The 19,698-nt window shown below is 37.8% G+C and overlaps 1 protein-coding gene across 1 annotated transcript in view; it reads left to right on the top strand.

The window, feature by feature from the left end:
• LOC130547392 (LYR motif-containing protein 4B) overlaps positions 1-19,698 on the top strand; it is a 44,169-nt gene that overhangs the window by 459 nt on the left and 24,012 nt on the right. Inside the window, exon 2 of the mRNA XM_057323323.1 lies at positions 9,122-9,242. Coding sequence (XP_057179306.1) covers positions 9,122-9,242 — 121 coding nt within the window. The remainder of the gene's footprint in view (positions 1-9,121; positions 9,243-19,698) is intronic.

A 19,698-nucleotide genomic window follows, 5' to 3' on the forward strand; every position in this document is an offset into this window, starting at 1 on the left:
TTGCTGGTAATTGATTTTGATTTCCCACAGAATTATAATGCTTAACAGCTGACACCTGTTTATATTAATAATAATAAACCTGTTTATATTAATAATAATAAATAATATGTTGATATCCACACGGTCATTTATAACGTTTTTAGTCGAGCACAATCATTACAACATACAGTTTTTTTATTTCGGCACATGTGATCTGAGTATTCTGTAAACTGCATAATAAAAATTTGCGTATTGTGCACAGTATAAATATTGTATACCACATAATAGATCCAGTAGCAAGCATAGTAGCATGTTAATCAAAGCAAACCAATATATTCTTAGCTAAACACAAATTTGAAATGTTAAATGCCTATTAAATGGCAAACATGTCTCTGTTTGGTTAATAATAGTTGTATATGAAAGATTTAGAATTAATTGTTTGTTAAATGCAAGTTCAGTCACATATTGTTTTTAAAACTACTATTTAAAACATCTTAGTCATTTGGTTTATGTATAGTCTTGGTTTATGTATATCTCGGCCTCAGACGTCACACACATGGACCGTTGGCTGAACATTTGATGCATAAGGCACGCTTTTCTGGAAACACGTCAGCACGTTAGAAGTAGTCATCAGAATCATGAATCATCAGTTATGCAGGGATAATGCGCACGCCTTCAGGAGGTCGCCTGTTTTCGGAAATAATCGTACAGGTCTATCTGTCTTTTATAAATGTGATCAAACTAAAGACTCTTCGAAGATACGAAGTATGCAATACTACTCTATAGGTACTCAAGATTAATATGAGAAAATTTGTGTGTTACTTCCGCTTGAACGGTCCGTCTGTAGACAACACGAAGTCGTCTGGTTAAATAAGTAAGCTGATGTTTTTACATCGGTTGCAATAAGAATTCATCACAATCGACTAAACGCTTAATGTCTTAAAAGTATGCAAAGATCACAGCATAAACTCATAAACGTTGTTGCTGTTAACTTTTGACATGTGCTTGAATGTACATTGGTCTGTTACTGAGGGGACATTTCCACGCCTCTAAACGTTACGCGGCACAAAACAAAGATGATTGGTTGCTTTTCCTATCAGTCATAAAGCCTCTTGGGCAGGCCTTGGCCAATGAAAGCTGCCAAAGTTCCCACACCTTCAGTATACTGAAGCGCTACAGTTTACTGAAGGGCTTTACTCCACCTTATATTTTGACATTTCCCCATTTTCCTATAAGACATATCTGCTTATGCTTTATATTTTTCTGTTTTGATTAAATAATTGGAGACTTCATTGCATTTAGAGGCAGACGAGACGACACTCTTCTTAGAACTCAATAAATTTGTTGTTTACATGATTTTCACACTTACGAAAGATGTATTTTCTTCATTTCATAGCCTAAATATTGAAAGTTTTCAGTATTTTATTCTTATTCCAAAAAAATACTTTTTACAAAGAATTACATTGTGCCTAAGAATCAAGTACACAAAAAGACATCATATGACAATTTGTATGATATTAAACGTAATATTTTTCAAATCTCTAAAGCAGACAATTTCTCACTGTAATCATTAGTCATCATCAGCCAGTGTGGCTGTAGTTCAAACGGTACTAGAGACTACACTAACAACATGAAAGTCATGAGTTTGTATACCAGCAAATAAATAAAAATGTATAACTTGAATGCAGTGCAAGTAATTTTGCATAAAGCATCTGCCAAATGTTAACCAAATTTCACAATAGCCCTAAGTCACTTCACTTTCATTGTGTGGAAAAGTAGAGTAGCATGACTAGCCAGCCCGACTTCCCTTTTGTAATCTATAGTATAAAAAACTTTCTCAATTACCAGTGAGAAAGATTCAGGGGAAATCAATCCATAATATCATTTCTACAGGATATTCTATAGTCAGTGTGTTTGTATCACAAATAGCAATAAAAGTGTTAACTGAATAAAAATCTGACAACCAAAGGATAATCCTCTATCTAGTTTCCATAGAGCTTTGATATTCCCTCTGAAATCGCTGTATGCTTTTATAATTATTTTAGTTTATATTGCAATTCATTGTGTCTCATTTAAGAAACATGGGCAGAATTGCTTTGTGTGAATTCTTCATTAAACCATTTGCAATAAATTATCGATTTGAAAAGGATGTGACGAGCAAATTCTCAAAATATGGCTACATTGTCATAGTCAATTGAATGCAGTAAATTAAGTAAGAATGGGCTTCATTTTTGAAACTTGAAGTTTTATGTAATTCAGTGCCTATATGATTTAGTTTGTGTGAGAATAGTTTCACATACTGTATGATCACATACTGTATGCTGGTGGCAACTCACATTTGGGAGCAATAAGGATCGTAATGTACCTTTTATATGGGATTTTTGTGGTTTGAGTTCTGTGTGTATTTGATTTGAAATTCACAAATTTGCACAGGAGACAAGAGTTGAAACAGCATGTAGAGAGAGATAAAGCGAGAGAGAGGAGGGGGGGGTGTAGGGAGTAAAAAGAGTGAATGAAATCCAGGAGAACTGAGAGCGACTGCGAGATGATTGAAAGCCAGAAACAAATTCAGCCAGTGAGAGGCAATGATTGAGCGGCGAGAAATGAATGAACGGTTGATTTTGATAGAAGGTAAGTCACAACAAAAATCCAAAGAGAAATAGATGTCTTCTGAGAGTTGGAAGCACATTTTCTGGGTGCGTGCTGCAGATTTCCAATAGGGCTCCAAGTGCAGACTGCAGAAAGTAGGGCACGCTCTTACGTAAAGCATCTTCCCAATAAATATAACCCTCCCCCGTGGTTCTCGGGTTCGACGTTAGCGCAGAGCCAATGACGACATATTTGCACTGGATCTTTTTCATAAAGCACACAGCCAATAAAGCTTTAAAAGCCAGAGATAAATAAGTGATAAGGGACCGGCTCTCCCCGCATCACTCTGAGGTTTTGCTTGTGAAATCTCACAGATCTCCCTTGAAAGTGTGTGCGTCTGCCAAGCTGCTTTATTTGATCGCATCAGCGAGGTGTCCGTGATGCCTGCTGGAAAAAAAGGCTTTTTTTGTCTTTCTGTTTGTATTGATTCATTCATAGCTGTTTGCTCATTCAACACGACCGCACATGTTCGTTCTCCACTGCAGAGACCTTTTTGGTGCTGTTTCATACAGTACTACAGATCTTCAGATGTACAGTCAGTCGGTCGTCATCTGCTTCATGTCAGGGTCCTGATCGTCCTTTTCGGGTCTAATTTACATTATACGTTATCCTGCTTAGTACATGACTGCTTACTAAATGAGTGCATACATCGACGTAAAATATTGATTTTACTTTATATACAAGTTTGGGCAAGTTTGTGAAAAGTTGAGTGCGGTTTTTATTTCATATGCTCTCTTCAGTCTTTGTTCAGCTTGTCTACAGTTTAGACCACAGTATACTCCATAAGATCCAGCGATAGTCTTGACGTTGGGGTAATGATGCTGTGCTTAAAGGAATAAATGCTCATCCAATGTTCTTCCAAAAATGAATTTTAATCTCTTATTTACTTACCATCATGCCATTTGACATAGGTGTACGTGATTTTCTTTCTTCAGCCAGACACAATTTGAGTTATTCTGAAAGGAGTCCTGGCTCTTCCAAGCTTTGTATTGGAACCATGATAGCATCTCATTGGTTCTCGCGTGTCAAATCTGAATCGTCTTTGAGATACATGAAGCCGGCATGCCGCCACTAGGTGTGTAATACACGTTCAAAGTCTAACGCTATCTATCTTGCCTAAATATCTCAAAGAATTTTTTTTTTCACTTTAGAAGACATTTCACTTTAGAATGACCCCCAGGAGTCATATGAATTAGTTTTATGACGGATATACAGTATGCGCTTTTTGGAGCTTCAAAAACTGGGGCACTCTTAAATGCCATTACCAAGCTGGAAAGATTTATTTTTGGGTGAACTATTCCTTTGAGAACAGGGCAATAGGCCTACAGTATATTGAAATTAAAGGTGCTGTGTGTAATTTTTGGCAGGATCTATTGACAGAAATGCAATATAATATGTCACGATACCAAACTTCGGTACCAGTCGGTAATGTGACGATACTTGCATTTCCCGCTATCATTTTGAGCGCTGTTGAACAGATTATGAAAGACCTCTGATTGGCTATTGTGTTTCCAAGGTCATCGGATATGTCTTTGAATGGCTCCTTACCCAGCGCTTGCGCAACCAAACCCGGTGGAAACACAATAGCCAATCAGAGGTCTTTCATAATATAACTGTATATATTCATATATATATAACTGTATTTATATATAAGTGACTTTATAAGTCACTTTGCACAAAATAAAAAGCATTTACTTTTCTAGTCTTGTCTCCTCTCATTTCATTTCTACTCTTTTCTTTTCTTCTCTTCATAATTCTCATATTTCCTTTTACTTTTGACTCTTTGTAAACATATCCCATTGTAATCAGCCTGTTTTACATGGTTCTCATCTATTTTCATAATTTTGACCAGACTCATCATTTTCCAGCTGAAAGTGTGAAATCCATTTCAGGGGACGGATGCATCTTTAGCTAATAAAACATGGCCCATGTATTCACAGCTGAAGGTGTCATTAAATATTAAGCCATTGTAATTGGTTCCACTTCAGAGAACCACGAAACAAGTTGTTTTATGTTCCTTTAGATGCCGAGTATTCCTCATGTTTTCAAGTCGGTGAGGTGAATTAATGTGTGTTTAACTGCCCATGGGTGATGCTACGCTAATTGTCGCCTACAGAACACGAGTTTGCTAATCTGCCGCTGTGAGATCTTAAGCGCGAGTTCCTGCTCGTCTCCAGAAATAGCTTTGTTAATCAAGTCCCACCAGCTACATGAAACAACACATTATGTCATTGTTTAAGGTCAGCTTAACCACATCCAACAGCATGATGCGTTCCCCTAAAAACACAGGAAGGAGAGTTCTGTTTCTCTGTCAGATGCATCGTGGCTCATTTGTAAGTCTGGCGGCTTGGCACAGGTAGCGTTTGTCTCTCCGAGGATTCGGCGTGTGTGCTGCTCGATGAATCAGCCGTTCCTACGCCGGTGACACAGACCACCTGCTTAATTGTCCAATGGGTCCGACCAAATTTCACCACGGATCCACAGCTCGCTCTCTGTTTTCCTCTTGACAAACGCTTTGTCTTGCTGGAGACCTTAAAGCCAGATGGCTGTAAACGCTGAAAATAACTATCAGCTGTTGCATCAAATGGATGATATTTGTGGATTATTATTAACCGGGTCTCTCTGTGGTAATGAGGTAATGAAGTGTTGTAAGCTGAGTTATTTGTTGGCCTCGGAGGATCACTTTTGTGAAATATTCTTCAGTCTGTTGTTTCTTTCCTGTTGTAATGTACAAGGGTTCATGTCATTGTCATATACAGTGCTTTTCAGCAAAAAGTATAGCAAATCCCTTTAACATAATGCTTACTTTGGTTTAGCTACTCTACTGTAGCCAGAACATCGAGTAACATGGCATATCCAGAAGTTTATGGACAAAATCTTGATCTGAATCTTTTTCTTGTATTTTACACTGCTGTGACACTGTATACACACAAGCCCTTAAAATGCAAATCAAAGTGCACTTCAAACACTTCAAAGTCCCCTGTTTATCTCTGACTCTTTTGACGTGTCTGTCAACGTGGTTTTTCTAAGGATGACCCATTTTTTCATTCTCGCGTCGCAATTTTGCATCTGTCATCCGTTGTGTGTGATCAGATATTTTTCACCTTGCGCATGAGTCTGCTCTCATCCGTTCTGTCTACCTCTCTCAATCTTTCTCAGTGGGTCTCTCGCATTATTTTCTGCCTTTCCGCCTTTCCTCCCCTTCATTTTTTGACCCCTAATCCAGTGAAGCGGGAGGAGGCTTGAATTTGACTGTCAGACTCAGAGTGAAGTTGCCACGTCTTAGTGGCGGTGCTTCCACGGGTGCCAGGCGGCACTTTGATCTTGCCGTGGCACGGTCGGTTCCTCTGTGCCCTGCATTGCTTGCGATGCCAGATGAAAAGACTGTAGATCTTTGACTCCCTAGAAGCATCAAGGTGCAAATCTATCTCACAGTTTAGTAACTAGCCGTCTAATGACTGCTCCATTATTAGCATGTGGCACACACAGCACTGCCGCTAATGAACCCTGTCATCCAACAGAAAAGTGACTTGAGTTTGTCTTTGCATTTCCCAGTGAGCGGTCACAGTGGCTTTTGTCTCCTCACAGCAGTATGATGAGTTCACTGTATCCTTGCCAGTCCATTCACGTTTTGCTAATGGTTTTGAGTTCTACAGCAGTAGTAGCGGCAACAGTTCTACAGTTTTGACTTCTAGACCTGGACTACCCTCAACTTAAAGGTGGGGTAATCAATTTCCGAATTATGCACCAAAACAACCTTGTAGCCAATCAGCAGTAAGGTGCACAGTGCACAGGACGGACATTAGCCGAGCCGAGTGCTGACGAAAGCGAAAGATGGGGGTAGGGGTGTGTTTGTTTTGGTGATTTGAACATCAACAACGGCTAAGAGAAATCGGACACCCCGCCTTTAAAGTGTCAAGAAACCTCCCCCTTTCAACTGCATTCTACCTCACCGTCGTTTTTGAAAAATGCAATTAAAATGGGCTTGAACGCTGTGAGAAGAAGAGTGGGCAGGGCATGAGAGAAAGTGTTCCGATTCCATGTCTTAATAAAGCAATAAGCCCCAAGAAGCAGTGGGTTACTGGGGTATTTTATAACGGCTTAGAACTCCGCTCAGCCAATCTGAATCAAGGACCAGAACTGACCGTTTTATAAAATATAGTAGTCATTGTCTGTTTTATACAGTCTATGATCATTATACGAATCATACTTTCAAGCTACATCGGTTTTACAGAAACCACTAAATGTAATATGAGTATTTATTTTTAACAAAATGCAAGTATAACTGTTCTAGTTAAAATATGACTAGAACAGCCCCCTTTTGTCAGTGTCGGAAGTAGTACATCGCCACGTCACATCCTTTGACATTGGCCAGATGAGGATTTTAAACCCGGAAGGCAAAAATAGCGCAAAAACGCTCAAAATTAACAAGTTTTCTATACTGTAATAACTTACAGCTGCTAACATTGTTTTGATGTGCAACACAACCAACTCTGTTAACATCTAAATAAATGTTGTTTAAGGTTTCGTGGCGCTTTAACAAGACAAAAGCTAAATGTGCAATACGCAACATTTCCAAGAGGTTTTTCCTATGTAACAACTGAATTGCAGCACACTATTTAAAACACCATCTTTAAAAATGTAAAATAAATTTATCAATATATCGTTTTGTTATTGTTTATGTCTTATTTCATTTATTTTAAATTACATTTTTTAACATATTAATTTCATTATATGTTTTGAGAATTGTACACTGTAAAAACCTATAATTTTCTGTTATCTTCTGTTTTTATTTTACAGAATTTTAGAGTTTTTTTGAAATGTGGTAAAAAAAAAAAAAAGCAGGGTGTAAAACAACATTAAAAACATGTTAACATGTTCAAGAAATGATAACATGAACAAAAATAAATTTATGCCACCCCAGCTCCCTGAATATTACAGTTTTTAAGGTATTTTTTTATTCATTTTGCTCATTCTTAATTTGCACGTTTTATCTCACCTTGCATCATTTGCCGTAGAATGAAAATGTTAATAATAATAAATAACTTTTTTAAATAAATTTGAGATTAATTATAATAAATAAATATGTTAGATGCACCAAAATATTGGCCAAAAATAGTTTAATTTAAAAACAGCTGATGATCAGGGCCCATATATCCTGTCAATCAAAAGAGGACAGAAAAAGGCAATGAATTTTTGCTCGGTATATAGAAAATGTTAAGAAACATCACCAGTTTGATGTACAATATGAATAGTCATTATATGAATTAATAACATTCAGAAAGTTAAGAAATATTCATTTAATCTTCAGAATCTTTATCGGCAGACATCACTCTGAATAATCGGCTAACAGTATCGGTGGAGAAATTTAGTTTCGGTGCATCTTAAATAAAAACATTTTTAAATTAGTTAGCCTCACTTAGATTTTATGGTTTTATGTGATATACAGCCTTAACTTTTGCTGTGTTCGCATTATGCCAAAAGTTTTCAACCGTTCACTTCTTTGTCAAAGAAAGCTCAGACTCCTCCCATTTGAGTGTGGAGTGTTGCTATAGAAACTAAGCCAGAGGTTGTGAAATGCTCAGTGAAGTTTTTCATAGATAAGAGTATCTCTGAGGTGTCATCTCTTGTGTTACTGACACAATGTAAATTCAGCATAATTACAAGGACAAACCCCCTGGAGACACCTGGAATTTAGTGTTTTATGGGCGTGATGGTGATGACTCGTAATTCACTACTTATATCGAACCAGCATCCTTCCATTTACCATTCACCATTATACCACATCATCCACATTATGACTGCATGTGCTGGTTTGAACATTTTTAGTGAGCTTGTTGAAGAGAGGTGTGCTTTCACTTTCCCAAGTCATCAGTTTTTCTCTGGCAAGTGATAAGATCTGCAAAATAATATTATAGATCTATATTAAAGCACGGACCTAAGCCAAATCTAGGCATCCACAGAGATTTGACAAGGGAGTTTTTTTGCCCTGAGCCAATAAAAGATCACCTTAGCAACACCCTGGAAACTCCTTAAAATTGTGGTGGTGTCTTTTGTGTGGACAAGCACTACTTAATGGTGAAATGTGTGATATTAAGGAGCATGTATTGACAGAAATGCAATATAACATAAACATACATAACTAAGTCTTCAGAGGTATATAAAGACTTTACATAATGAAGCGTTATGTTATTATTACCTTAGAATGAGCTATTTCTATCTACATACACCGCGGGTCCCCTTGCATGGAATTTGTCATGTTGTGTTTCTACAGTAGCCCTACACGGACAAACTGCACTACAGAGAGTGTTTCATAATATGTTATCTCCTTTGGCAAAAAAGCGAAAACATGACGAGATGACATCTTAATCCTGTGGCAGCCAATATATTGAGGGGGGAGCGGTTGCAGTTCGTGATTCACCCCTAGATGCTGCTAAATTTCACAAACTGGACCTTTAAAATCAAGTCCTTTGTGTCTCTCTTGTTTCTGAAGGACATATGCTCTGCGGAGGGTACGAGATGCATTCAGAGAGAACAAGACAGTGGAGGACCCGAAAGTGTTGGAGGAGCTTTTGAACAGGGCCCGGGACAGTTTGGCCCTCATCCAAAGACAGGTACGAATCAACCAGATCAAAAATAAATACTATAAAAAAATCTGTGAAAATAGGGCACAATATACTGTATGAATAAGAAGGAATTTTCCGTATTCATTTTTTTGTTTAACTGTATTTAAAATGTTGCACTGCATTGAATTACATTTTAGCATTTAAGGAAATGTCTGTAAAATAAACGGACAATAAATGGATAAAGTACTGGCAGAAATTTACCAGTACATTTTCCATATTATTTTACAGTGCAACAAAAAACACATTTACAGGTATGATTATGTAGATTTTGGTTACAGAGGGTAGAAGTAAGAGAGGAGATGCAATACACATTTTTTGGGAATCAGTTTACAATAAAGTTGTATTTGTTATTATTAGTTAATGCATAAGCAATGCAGCGTTTGTTAATCTTAGTTCATGTTAATTTCAGCATTTACTAAGATCAAAAATTGACATTATCTAATGCACAATAAATTAAAATAGCATTAACAACAAATGCTATAAAATACATTTGTTATGCTTATGTTATGTAATGTGTTTACTAATGTTAATAAATCAACCGTATTGTATTGTAAAGAGCTACCCATTTTCACTATATTCACTATGTTTGTAGTTAGTACCAATAATTCTTTGAAAAGTTCTTAAAGAATTGTTGGAATGAACCATACTCATTAAATTCCTGTCCATACTTGTTATAGACTCACAAACAAATCCCATTTACACCATGAGATTAGCAGTAAGGGCGACCGGGTTATTGTGCATTTCATATTTTCCGAGTAATTCAACCTAATAAATGAAGTTACACTTGGTTGACTCCATGTATCTCAACCTATATGGATGAAGTGTGCTATACTGAAACACCTATAGATCATGCGGTTTAATTAAAAAGCTGCCCTCCATAAAAAGTCACCTTTATCAAACTTCATTTTCACTCTCCTGGTGTAACTAGAGCAGTGAGCTTCATTTTATCGTTCTGTTCTCGTTTAATTCACTCTATCCTCCTGAGAGCTGGAGGAAGACATTCACTGTTGCATGTCGATGAACACCTGCTCTGTACCCACCTGTCCGCTAGCACATTCCACACACCACTCGCTGTCCCGTGGTTTGTTCCCATAATTCCACTCTGAAAATGGACTGAATCTCTGGGGTTTGATGATTGTGACGTCAGAATATCTATTTTTATTTTCATTCTGTTATTCAGTCTGTTTTAGGGAAAAAGTGTCAAAAAGTTTTTTCGGTCTGTTAAAATGAGAGTTCAGCCCAAAATGAAAAATTCTGTCATCATTTACTCCCCCTCTTGTCATTTTAAACCTGTATGACTGTCTTTCTTCCACAGAACACAAAAGAAGATATTTTGAAGAAAGTTGGTAACAGAACAGCACTGGCCCCCTTTCAGTTCTATTGTATGGGCACAAAAACAATGCAAGTGAATGGGTGCCGGTTAACAAGATTCTTCAAAATGTCTTCTTTTGTTTTCTGCGGAAGGAAGGAAGTCATACAGGTTTGAAATGACAAGAGGAGGATTAAATGATGGCAGCATTTTCATTTTGGGGTGACTTTATGGCTTCACACGCATATAGTTTCAAGTCACACAGTTTGAATTACGTTTAAAGGGCTTTTTGGAGCCTGCCAGGTGTTGCACACCTTAGCGTTTGTTGTACAAAAAACTCCTCTTCAGCAAGGAGTGTATAAGACCACAGAAGAACATCTACAGGTGTACGATAAGAACAAAAGAGGATCTGTTGCGCTGGGATCATTTGTCTCTTGTCTTTTACTGAAGAGGTCTAGCTGTTCTTTGAAACAGAATCAAAGTACAGCCTCAGAGATCAGACCATCATGATATCTGCATTAAGAGCTTCTGTCACCCTGACACACTCAGCATGGGAATGAACTTCCTGGGGAGTTAAAAGAAATATCTTGAGGAACAAATGTTAGGGTCCGCCTCAAAGAGAGCAGTTTCACACCCTCGAGCTTGGAAAAGTCTGTGATTCAGGCCTGATATTAAATATGCGGGGCTGTTTGAATGCAGAAGTGAACACAAATGTTTTTTTTTGACATTCTGAAATGTCATCTTGTCAAAGTGGACATGGCATTGCCATCTGCATTTGTGTATTTGTGTGCCAAGCGTTTCTGGTCCAAGCGATGTGTCATGTGAGTGGTTGTAGTTTTTTTGCGTGTGTGGAGGAGGCTTCTGGTTGTCTCATCACTTCATTGCCAGTGACATTATAACCAACCGACAGTCATCCAGCGTTTAGTTGATTAAAGGCTGAAGTATAGTTCCCTTTTACGGGTACGCGAGGGACAGCGTACAGTGTGCGTGACGCAAATTTCGTAATCGGAATAGTACGTGCATCACCGGAATTTTGTTACCTCGCGTACAAAGTACGCGCAGGTCGCGTATGCACATTCCATTTCTTGCTGTAATTAGTTTAACCACCAGGTGTCAACCGTGTCCTGGGAGCATCGAAAACCTGACCCCTGTAGGCCCGGAGAGGTATTGCAATATGCGTATGCGTCAACCTGTGTGTACGCGTATGAGTCGAAAGCAGTATACTTTGTAAGGCTGTGTGTTCGGCTGTACACGTTAAAAAAAGAAGTATGCCACAGGCTATAGGCACATCACATCATACAGGCTTCAGGACGCTATAGGAAGAAAGATCCACGCCTCTCTGTCTCTGTTACACTCACTCATCCCGGTGTGTGGCGTGACACCACCAGCGTGCGTGCCACCCTCTATCCACACCCACACCCCAGACTGACACAGACTTACTCCATGTCTTTTGCTCTATAATGGAACCATCAAGTCATTTTTAATCGTATCTTTCTTTGAAGAACTGGACGTTTTATGGTGAATAGACAGTTGCAACATTGATGTGAATCTTAAAGTCCTTACGGTTTTTAGATTATAATTATATTTTAATTCACCCAGAAATTCTATCATTTCTGTTTGAACTTTTTAGTTATGTTTGTAACAAAAGCCACACGCCGTATCTACACCAAAAACAACCAATGCCTGGTCGCGTCCTGACAGCTTGGAACTGTAAGTGTAATTGTAAGAGCTGCATGTCATCTCACAATGTTCAATAACAACATCTGTAAGCTCAAGGCCAAACGACAACATTAACTTGAAAATAAAATTAACAGTTTTAGAACAGTGCAATACAGTTATATATAATATTGACGTAACAAATTTTTGAACTTTTCATAAATACATGTACAAAAATTACTGTTGTATTGCTTAAAAGTGAATATCAAACTTGTTTTCTTTGCCGATCTGAAAAAATACAGAACATCTTTTCTGTTATTTTGACTTGTTTCGCCAGTTTTCATTTTGTTATGCAATTAAATGGACATAAAAACAATATGTGACCCTGGACCTCAAAACCCTTCAAAAGTAGCACGGGTATATTTTGTAGCTATAGCCAACAATACATTGCATGGATCAAAATTTTTAGATTTTTTTAATGGCCAAAATCATAAAGATATTGAGTACAGATCATGTTCCATGAAGATATTTTATAAATTTCCTACAGTAAATATATAAAACTTCAATTTAGTGATTGAATGCAGCAAAATTGCGAGCAAAAATGGCCGGAAACGTACCTACAAACTTCACTCGCTGCTGCCCGCTCTTTGGGAATTACCCACTCAAGTTATGTATCTATGTAAAGCTTAGAATTTCAGCTTTTGGGTTCATCTACTATCCTCATCATCATTACAGCGGTAAGCCAATAGAGAGCGTTAAAACAAACCTGTTTCTTCTTAGCCACGACCTGCTACAGCGCCTCTGATGGACAACTTTAAAGGCGATTTTCTCAATATTTTGATTTTTTGCACTCTCAGATTCCCGATTTTCAAATATTTGTATCTCGGCCAAATATTGTCCTATCTATAACAAACCATACATCCATCGAAAGCTTAGTTATTCATGACTGGTTGTGTGTGGTCCAGGGTCACCTTTTTTATTTTTTTATTTATGTGTGTTGAATATGAGAAAATAATTAGACTTTAACAAAAAAATGTACAGAAATGTAACAGAAAACTCCTATAGACAGTTTCATCTGTTTTTTTGGCATGGCAGCATCACTCTTGATTTTTTTATCGCTTCACATTATACATTACAATAATTATGAACATTTATATTGAAGACGGTTTCATCTTAACAACATAAAAAAACGGTACTGCGCATGTGCACTTGTGATCCCACCTTAACTTCTGGTACACATTCACAAGCAATAGAGTGCCTGTAGATTATTTCTGATAACAATCAAAAGAAACCGAGAAGCATTACTTGGCTAAACTTATATTTTGAATTTAGACTACGATACCAAGCTCAACCACCAGAAGTCAATGCACCATACGGTTTGTTTAAATGCGACCAAACTACAGGACCCATTCAACAAATTGTTTATCAATAAAATTAACATACAACAAAATTATGGATGCACCGATATGTACATTTTAGCCGATAACTATAACCGATAATTCTTTAAAATCGGAAGCCGATAAATGATATATTGGCCAATATACAGTATCTAAATATCAATATAACACTTTCTGAGACAGAAACAAAAGGCAAAAATTGGACCAATGCTTTTATTTAAAAACATTCACTGCTGAAAACGAAGTAACCATTAACTCTCTTTTTTCCCTGAAAATCATGTACCAAGCCTACTTTACACTAGGTAAAGATTAATAAACAAATTATCGATTTTCTTCCAGAGCAACCCAGAAAAGTGTTCTTAATAGCCACAAGTTTAACAGGTCTCAAGACAGAAATCATTCAGACAGCAATCGGCTTTAAACAGTATACTTTTGTTCCTATAATTAACACATTCATACATACTGTGTTTACATCAACAATGTTTTGTTAATTACAGTAAGTGAATGATCAAGACGGAAAGACGGTGCTGTTCTGGGTTTTAACTGGGAGCAGCGTGCAGCTGAAGTGGTTTAACCAGAGAAAATGATTCATTATTTATCGTCTGTAATATATAATTTATACCGATAACATTAGAAATGACCATTATCGGCCGATACTGATATGGCCGATAATTCATTGTGCATCCCTAAACAAAATTCAACAAATCCTTTATTTAATACAATTATAAAGTAAAATAATAATACAAATTATTATTAACAAATTAAATCAAATATGAATCATTATATTATTAAACACTAGCCAAACACAAACCGGAAGTTAACTGGGGGTTAGGCGTGCGCGCGTCCGATGAAACGTCTATACAAGTCCCCACTTGCATTCGTGTGTATTTTAGCCTGACCTTATTTCTTATATGCTTTTACCACCAGTGAAATGATCAATGTAATTGATCACATTTGGTGAGCAGTGCCGTCCTCAAAAGGCAAATAAACAGCCACCCACAACAAAATGAATTCCATGCTATACTCCTGGGACACATATTAAAATAATTTATTCCCTCTTAGCCCAGCTCAGGGGACAGGGGGGCATCTTTCATGGGTGTTTTGTTGATTTCCAGGGCTTACGAGTGGATTGTATTTCTCTTGCAGTGGTGCATTGGTGGCTATAATTCAGCCCGCACTGAAAATAAAACGAGGTTTGAGATGTTTGTGTGAAAGGCATGACCAGATTAATTCAGGGTTTTCCCACCTTTACCTCCCCGTCCCCCTTCATCTGACTATGAAATAACAGCTGTATATCCTCCACTGGCATAATGAGTCAGACTTGATAAAGCAATGTGTGTAAATCTGGCTGTAGTAAGCGCAAGGCTTTCTATAAACACACTGTCACATGTATGTGTGCGTGCCTTGCCTTTCAGAGTTTTTCTTTTCATGCTTTAGATGGTCAGTTATATATTATTATCTAATCTTTGTTTTGGCCGCTGTTTGAAGGTCGCATTGCTGTAGTCAGCACATCCTTGGAGAATCTCTCCAAATCAGATAGAGACACGAGAGGAAAACATAAGACTGAATTCTCCAGAGGCCCGGGACCGACACAATCAAGCTGTTACTCTCTGCTCATCAATGCATTGGACATGACAGATGATTTATGTTGGTCTTCATCTCGAACATGACAAGCAGACCCGAATGATTTAGAGAGGGACTTTCCCGACTGGATCCGGCTGATCGGAGAAGTGAAAGGAAAGACATCCAGATGAACGGAAAAAGAGCTTGTTGCGTCCCAGATGTTGTGTGCGTTTGCTGCCGTCCACCTGTAATTGTATGACCCGAGTCTGACTTTTTGTGAAGGACTAGATTTGTTTTCATTCCGTGTAATTCTTCCCTAGTGATCTGGAAAAGGTCCTGTTGTGTTCCTCTAGCTTATGTCTTGTGAATGACTTTTATTTCCCATGGGAATGACTTCATCTTTCTCCCCGGTGAGGTGAGCGATGCGGGTAGGTGTTTGTTTATTGCAACTGTGTAAACATGTTTCCCCTTCATCTTGGACATGGACAGGTTGACTTTTCCTGAAAGAGTGTAAACACTTTCACTCTTTGGTGCTATCAAAACATCTTTGTTATCTCCCATGTGTGATTTTAAAGGCATAGTTCACTCTCATGTCATTTTAAACCTGTATATGACTCTTTCTTCTGTGTAACACAAAAGAAGATATTTTGAGAAATGTCTCAGTCGTTTTGTGTCCATACAGTGGAAGTCAATGGGGGTCAATGTTGTTTGGTTATCAGCGTTCTTCAGAATATCTTATTTTGTGTTCTGCAGAAGAAAGAAAGTCTTGTAGGTTTGAAATGACATGAGGATGGGTATAAATGATGACAGAATTTTTCATTTTTGGGGGAACTGTCCCTTTAAATCTGTTGTTTTTTGTTCATGGACACTAATGCACTGCTTAAAAGTTTTTAGTTTTATTGTTTGCTGTTCTGTTGGGTGTCTCTAGTGGGCAAAGCGTTATATTTCTATAAAGTATTTTCATTACGTACGGGCCTTTTGAACCTGGATCGTGTGTTTCTCACATGTGAACACTGATTTGAGTATGTAACTATATTGGTTTTGGCATGAGCAAACCTGTCACAGTTTATCGGAGGCTTCGGCTGAGGCTATTGACCATGTCTTTGGCCATGACTTCTATCCACTTGTCTTTGAAATAAAGTATTGATGTAATTTGCCTCTTCACTGGCCTCTTCCACGTGATCCTCTGCAGAACAATCAATCTCCACTAACTACTACTGAAGGTACTCAATGTCAGAACCTCTCTGCTTCTGTGTTGCTACAGAGATCAAATCTGACTTCTAATGTGAGTTATTGATGACAAGATCTTTATGCTTGCTAAATAGATCATGATAAATGGCTTAGCAGACAGCCTGTTTGTTTTGTTGCGTAGTGTTATATTTTGTGGGTTAAGAATAGGGCTGGGTCTTTTCTTTTAGCACTTGGCTCGATATTTTTCATCCTTTTGATGCTATTTCATATATCGATATGTTTTTTCTCTGGAATGGGTCCTAAAGATTTTGAATTTCAAGTAAGGCAGGTTGAATGAATTGACAGATCAATCAAACTATAACTCTATTGCCATTCATATATCTTGGTTTTTGCATTCTTATAGTTGCAAGTCAACACAAGGACAAAAACCTATCGCTTTGCCCATAGTGTTTTTTTGTGTGTGAAGTTCTAATTAAAAGAACAAATTTTGCTTGTTTTTTAATATTCGGTTTATAACCCGTTTTAATATGGAACCTTTTTTTATTCATCCTCATGTCATTTTAAACCTGCATGACTTTCTTTCTTCTGCAGAACACAAAAGAAGATATTTTGAAGAATGTTGTAAACCAAACTACATTGGACCCCATTGACTTCCATTGTATGAACACAAAACATTTCCCAAAATATCTTCTTTTGTGTTCCACTGAGGAACGCGTCTTATGAAAGTCTTTGAAAAATATAAGTGGGAAGAAATGTGTCTTATCTGCAGGCAAAATATACGTTTTGCATGTTTTATTGCTTTTTTCAGCTCCTCGTTGGAGTTTATATGGGGAAAAAATTTTCATTATCTAAATAGTTATTTCTTTAAAACCTATGTCTGCATTTATATGACCACAGCCTAGCAGAATCATACATCTTTAATTATAGCTTTTCAATCCATAAAATGTCTCTTCCCAAGATAAAGTAACAATATTTACTCATTACGATGGGCTGACGCCATGGCCCAAAAATAGCGTCTTCAATCCAGAAACAAATGTTTTGTCGAACGCAACAAATCACAGATCTGTGAACAGTAATATTCACCTCTTAACTATGTTTGCACAGTACACAGTTACTGCTGCTAAACTGCATTAGCCCAACAGAGTCAGAATCAGTGAGCCAAGTGTCTGAATTATGAGCACAAATGTTGTTTTCCCTCACTTGTCTTATTAATACTGTAGACCATGGTTCTCAAACTTTTCAGATCAAGTCCCACCTTTAATAAAATTTGTTGTTCCAAGTACCTAATGACCACCATAGAAAATCATATGAATAAACACTCAAATTAATAGTAGAGCTATGCATCTTTATCTTTACGCCTCATCCTCCAATTCATGAGGGTGAATAAATTGATTGATTCTGTACATTTATTCAGAGACATTGATCCTGTCTCTGCCATCCTGTTGGTTTTCAATGCATGTCTGAGACTCTTGTTTTGTCGTCATTCTACTGTATGCAACACCTGTGGTTGTGTTGCCTGTAAAGTGGCCAATAAATGCAGAATGTTTTTTTAAACATGATGGTGTAAGGAGAGAAGAGCTGAGCAAACAGAAGAAATGAATACATTCCCCTCTTGGGTTGTGCTCTGCTTTAATACAAAGCATCTCTCTCTCTCTCTCTCTCTCTCTCTCTCTCTCTATGCTTCCCTGTGTTTGTCTAACCTCTGCTCCAGTACCCGAACGAAAAGATGAAAAGACAAATGCTGTATTTGTCTTGTTTTTTTCCTCATTTTTTGCACTGGGAAGTGGTATTTTAGTTCCTAAAGGGCCTCGCACAAGTGCAAACAAGCTGTCTGTGGTCCTGAATCTTCTATAGTTGGTAATTATAACTCCGTAATAAATCAGATTTTCAGGAGCTGGATTGAACTGCCTTGATTTCATTTAGTCTGTATACATATTATAAGAAAGGCGTTCAGGAAGAAAAGACAATTAATGTTAATATTTTAGGCTAAAAAGCTGTGAAGCAGCATGTTGGGGACAAAGGTTGTGCCTCTACTAACTCATTTTTCAGAAAATACACGATAGCTTGCCTCTTTTTCAGAGTATTTCTGGGTCACAGTTGGTGGTTGATTACATTAAATAATAATAAACAGTTATTTAAAGGAAAAAATATCTCATCATTTGCCCCTTCATGAGAACATGAGAAAGTTTTATGACAAAATGTTTTCTTTTACTATACTATATTTCCTTAACTATTCCTTTAAATGCAATAATATTTACAAAGTATGCATAAATCAATCGATCATCCAAGCAACTGTAGCATTTTACATTTGAATGAGAATTCTCAAGTAATTTCCTTTATTTGTAAAAGCAAACAAGGCCAGGGTTTTTCTATCAGAGAGCATTTGAAACGAACAGATTCTGCAGGAAGAAAACTGATAGCTCGGTCGATAATTCATGGAGGTCTAGGCATTAAAGCCCTTGATTCTACTATGCACTTGCCCTGAAGGGCGTTTACTCTTATTTACCACGCTTTTTCAAAGAAGTAACCGAAACGTAGTTGACTATTTTAAATTATGAATAGCTCATAGCTTGGTACGACACAGTTTCAAAGTATCTTCCCCGAAGCTTCCGCAGAGGTGCTCGCACTTTCTAGGGACACTTTGAAGAGCGCGAGCAAACCCTCAAATCCTCCGGGCTTCAGGACGGCGCGCCAACAGATGGGACTGATCCTGACTTTGCGCTCTGGCATCAACAAGGCCACCCTCTGTTTTTTGTATCCATTGCATTTTTGGTTTAATTCCTCCGCCTTGACTCGCAGTGCCACCCCCTGGGTTCTCCCGCTCAGCACTTTTTCACATCAGCATCAGCATATTGATTTTCTCTCTCTATTCATATCCCTCCCAGAAGAAACACTATTCAGCTATTCAGAGGGCATTGTCTTGTCCTGCGCTGTTTGTTGATTTTAATCATTAAGAGGGGAATGAAGCATCCGTCGTATCCCGTAAGCCACGATGTGTATTTGATGTTGACTTTGCACGTCTAAAGCACAAACGTTGATGAATTGCGACGGTTATTCCAGCAGTGATTAGGGCAGCGGGGCTGTAATAACTTCATGATAAGTTTGTTACGGGGCTAATAATGCTGTCATTTTTCCCATGAGAGTGAGGTACGGTTGACTGATATCCAGTCCGTAATGAGTGCTGAGGAAACGACAGAAGCACCCGTGAAAATCTGTTCTGTTTGTGTGAACTGTTGACCCTGGCATCCAGCCCGATAGCCTGAACCGTGTGTGTTTAATGTGATTGTGTTGTAGCGGCAAAATAGCATTTCCATTGTGATTAAGAAAC

This window comes from Triplophysa rosa, linkage group LG23 (genome assembly GCF_024868665.1).
Source record: "Triplophysa rosa linkage group LG23, Trosa_1v2, whole genome shotgun sequence".
NCBI classification, from domain to species: domain Eukaryota; kingdom Metazoa; phylum Chordata; class Actinopteri; order Cypriniformes; family Nemacheilidae; genus Triplophysa; species Triplophysa rosa.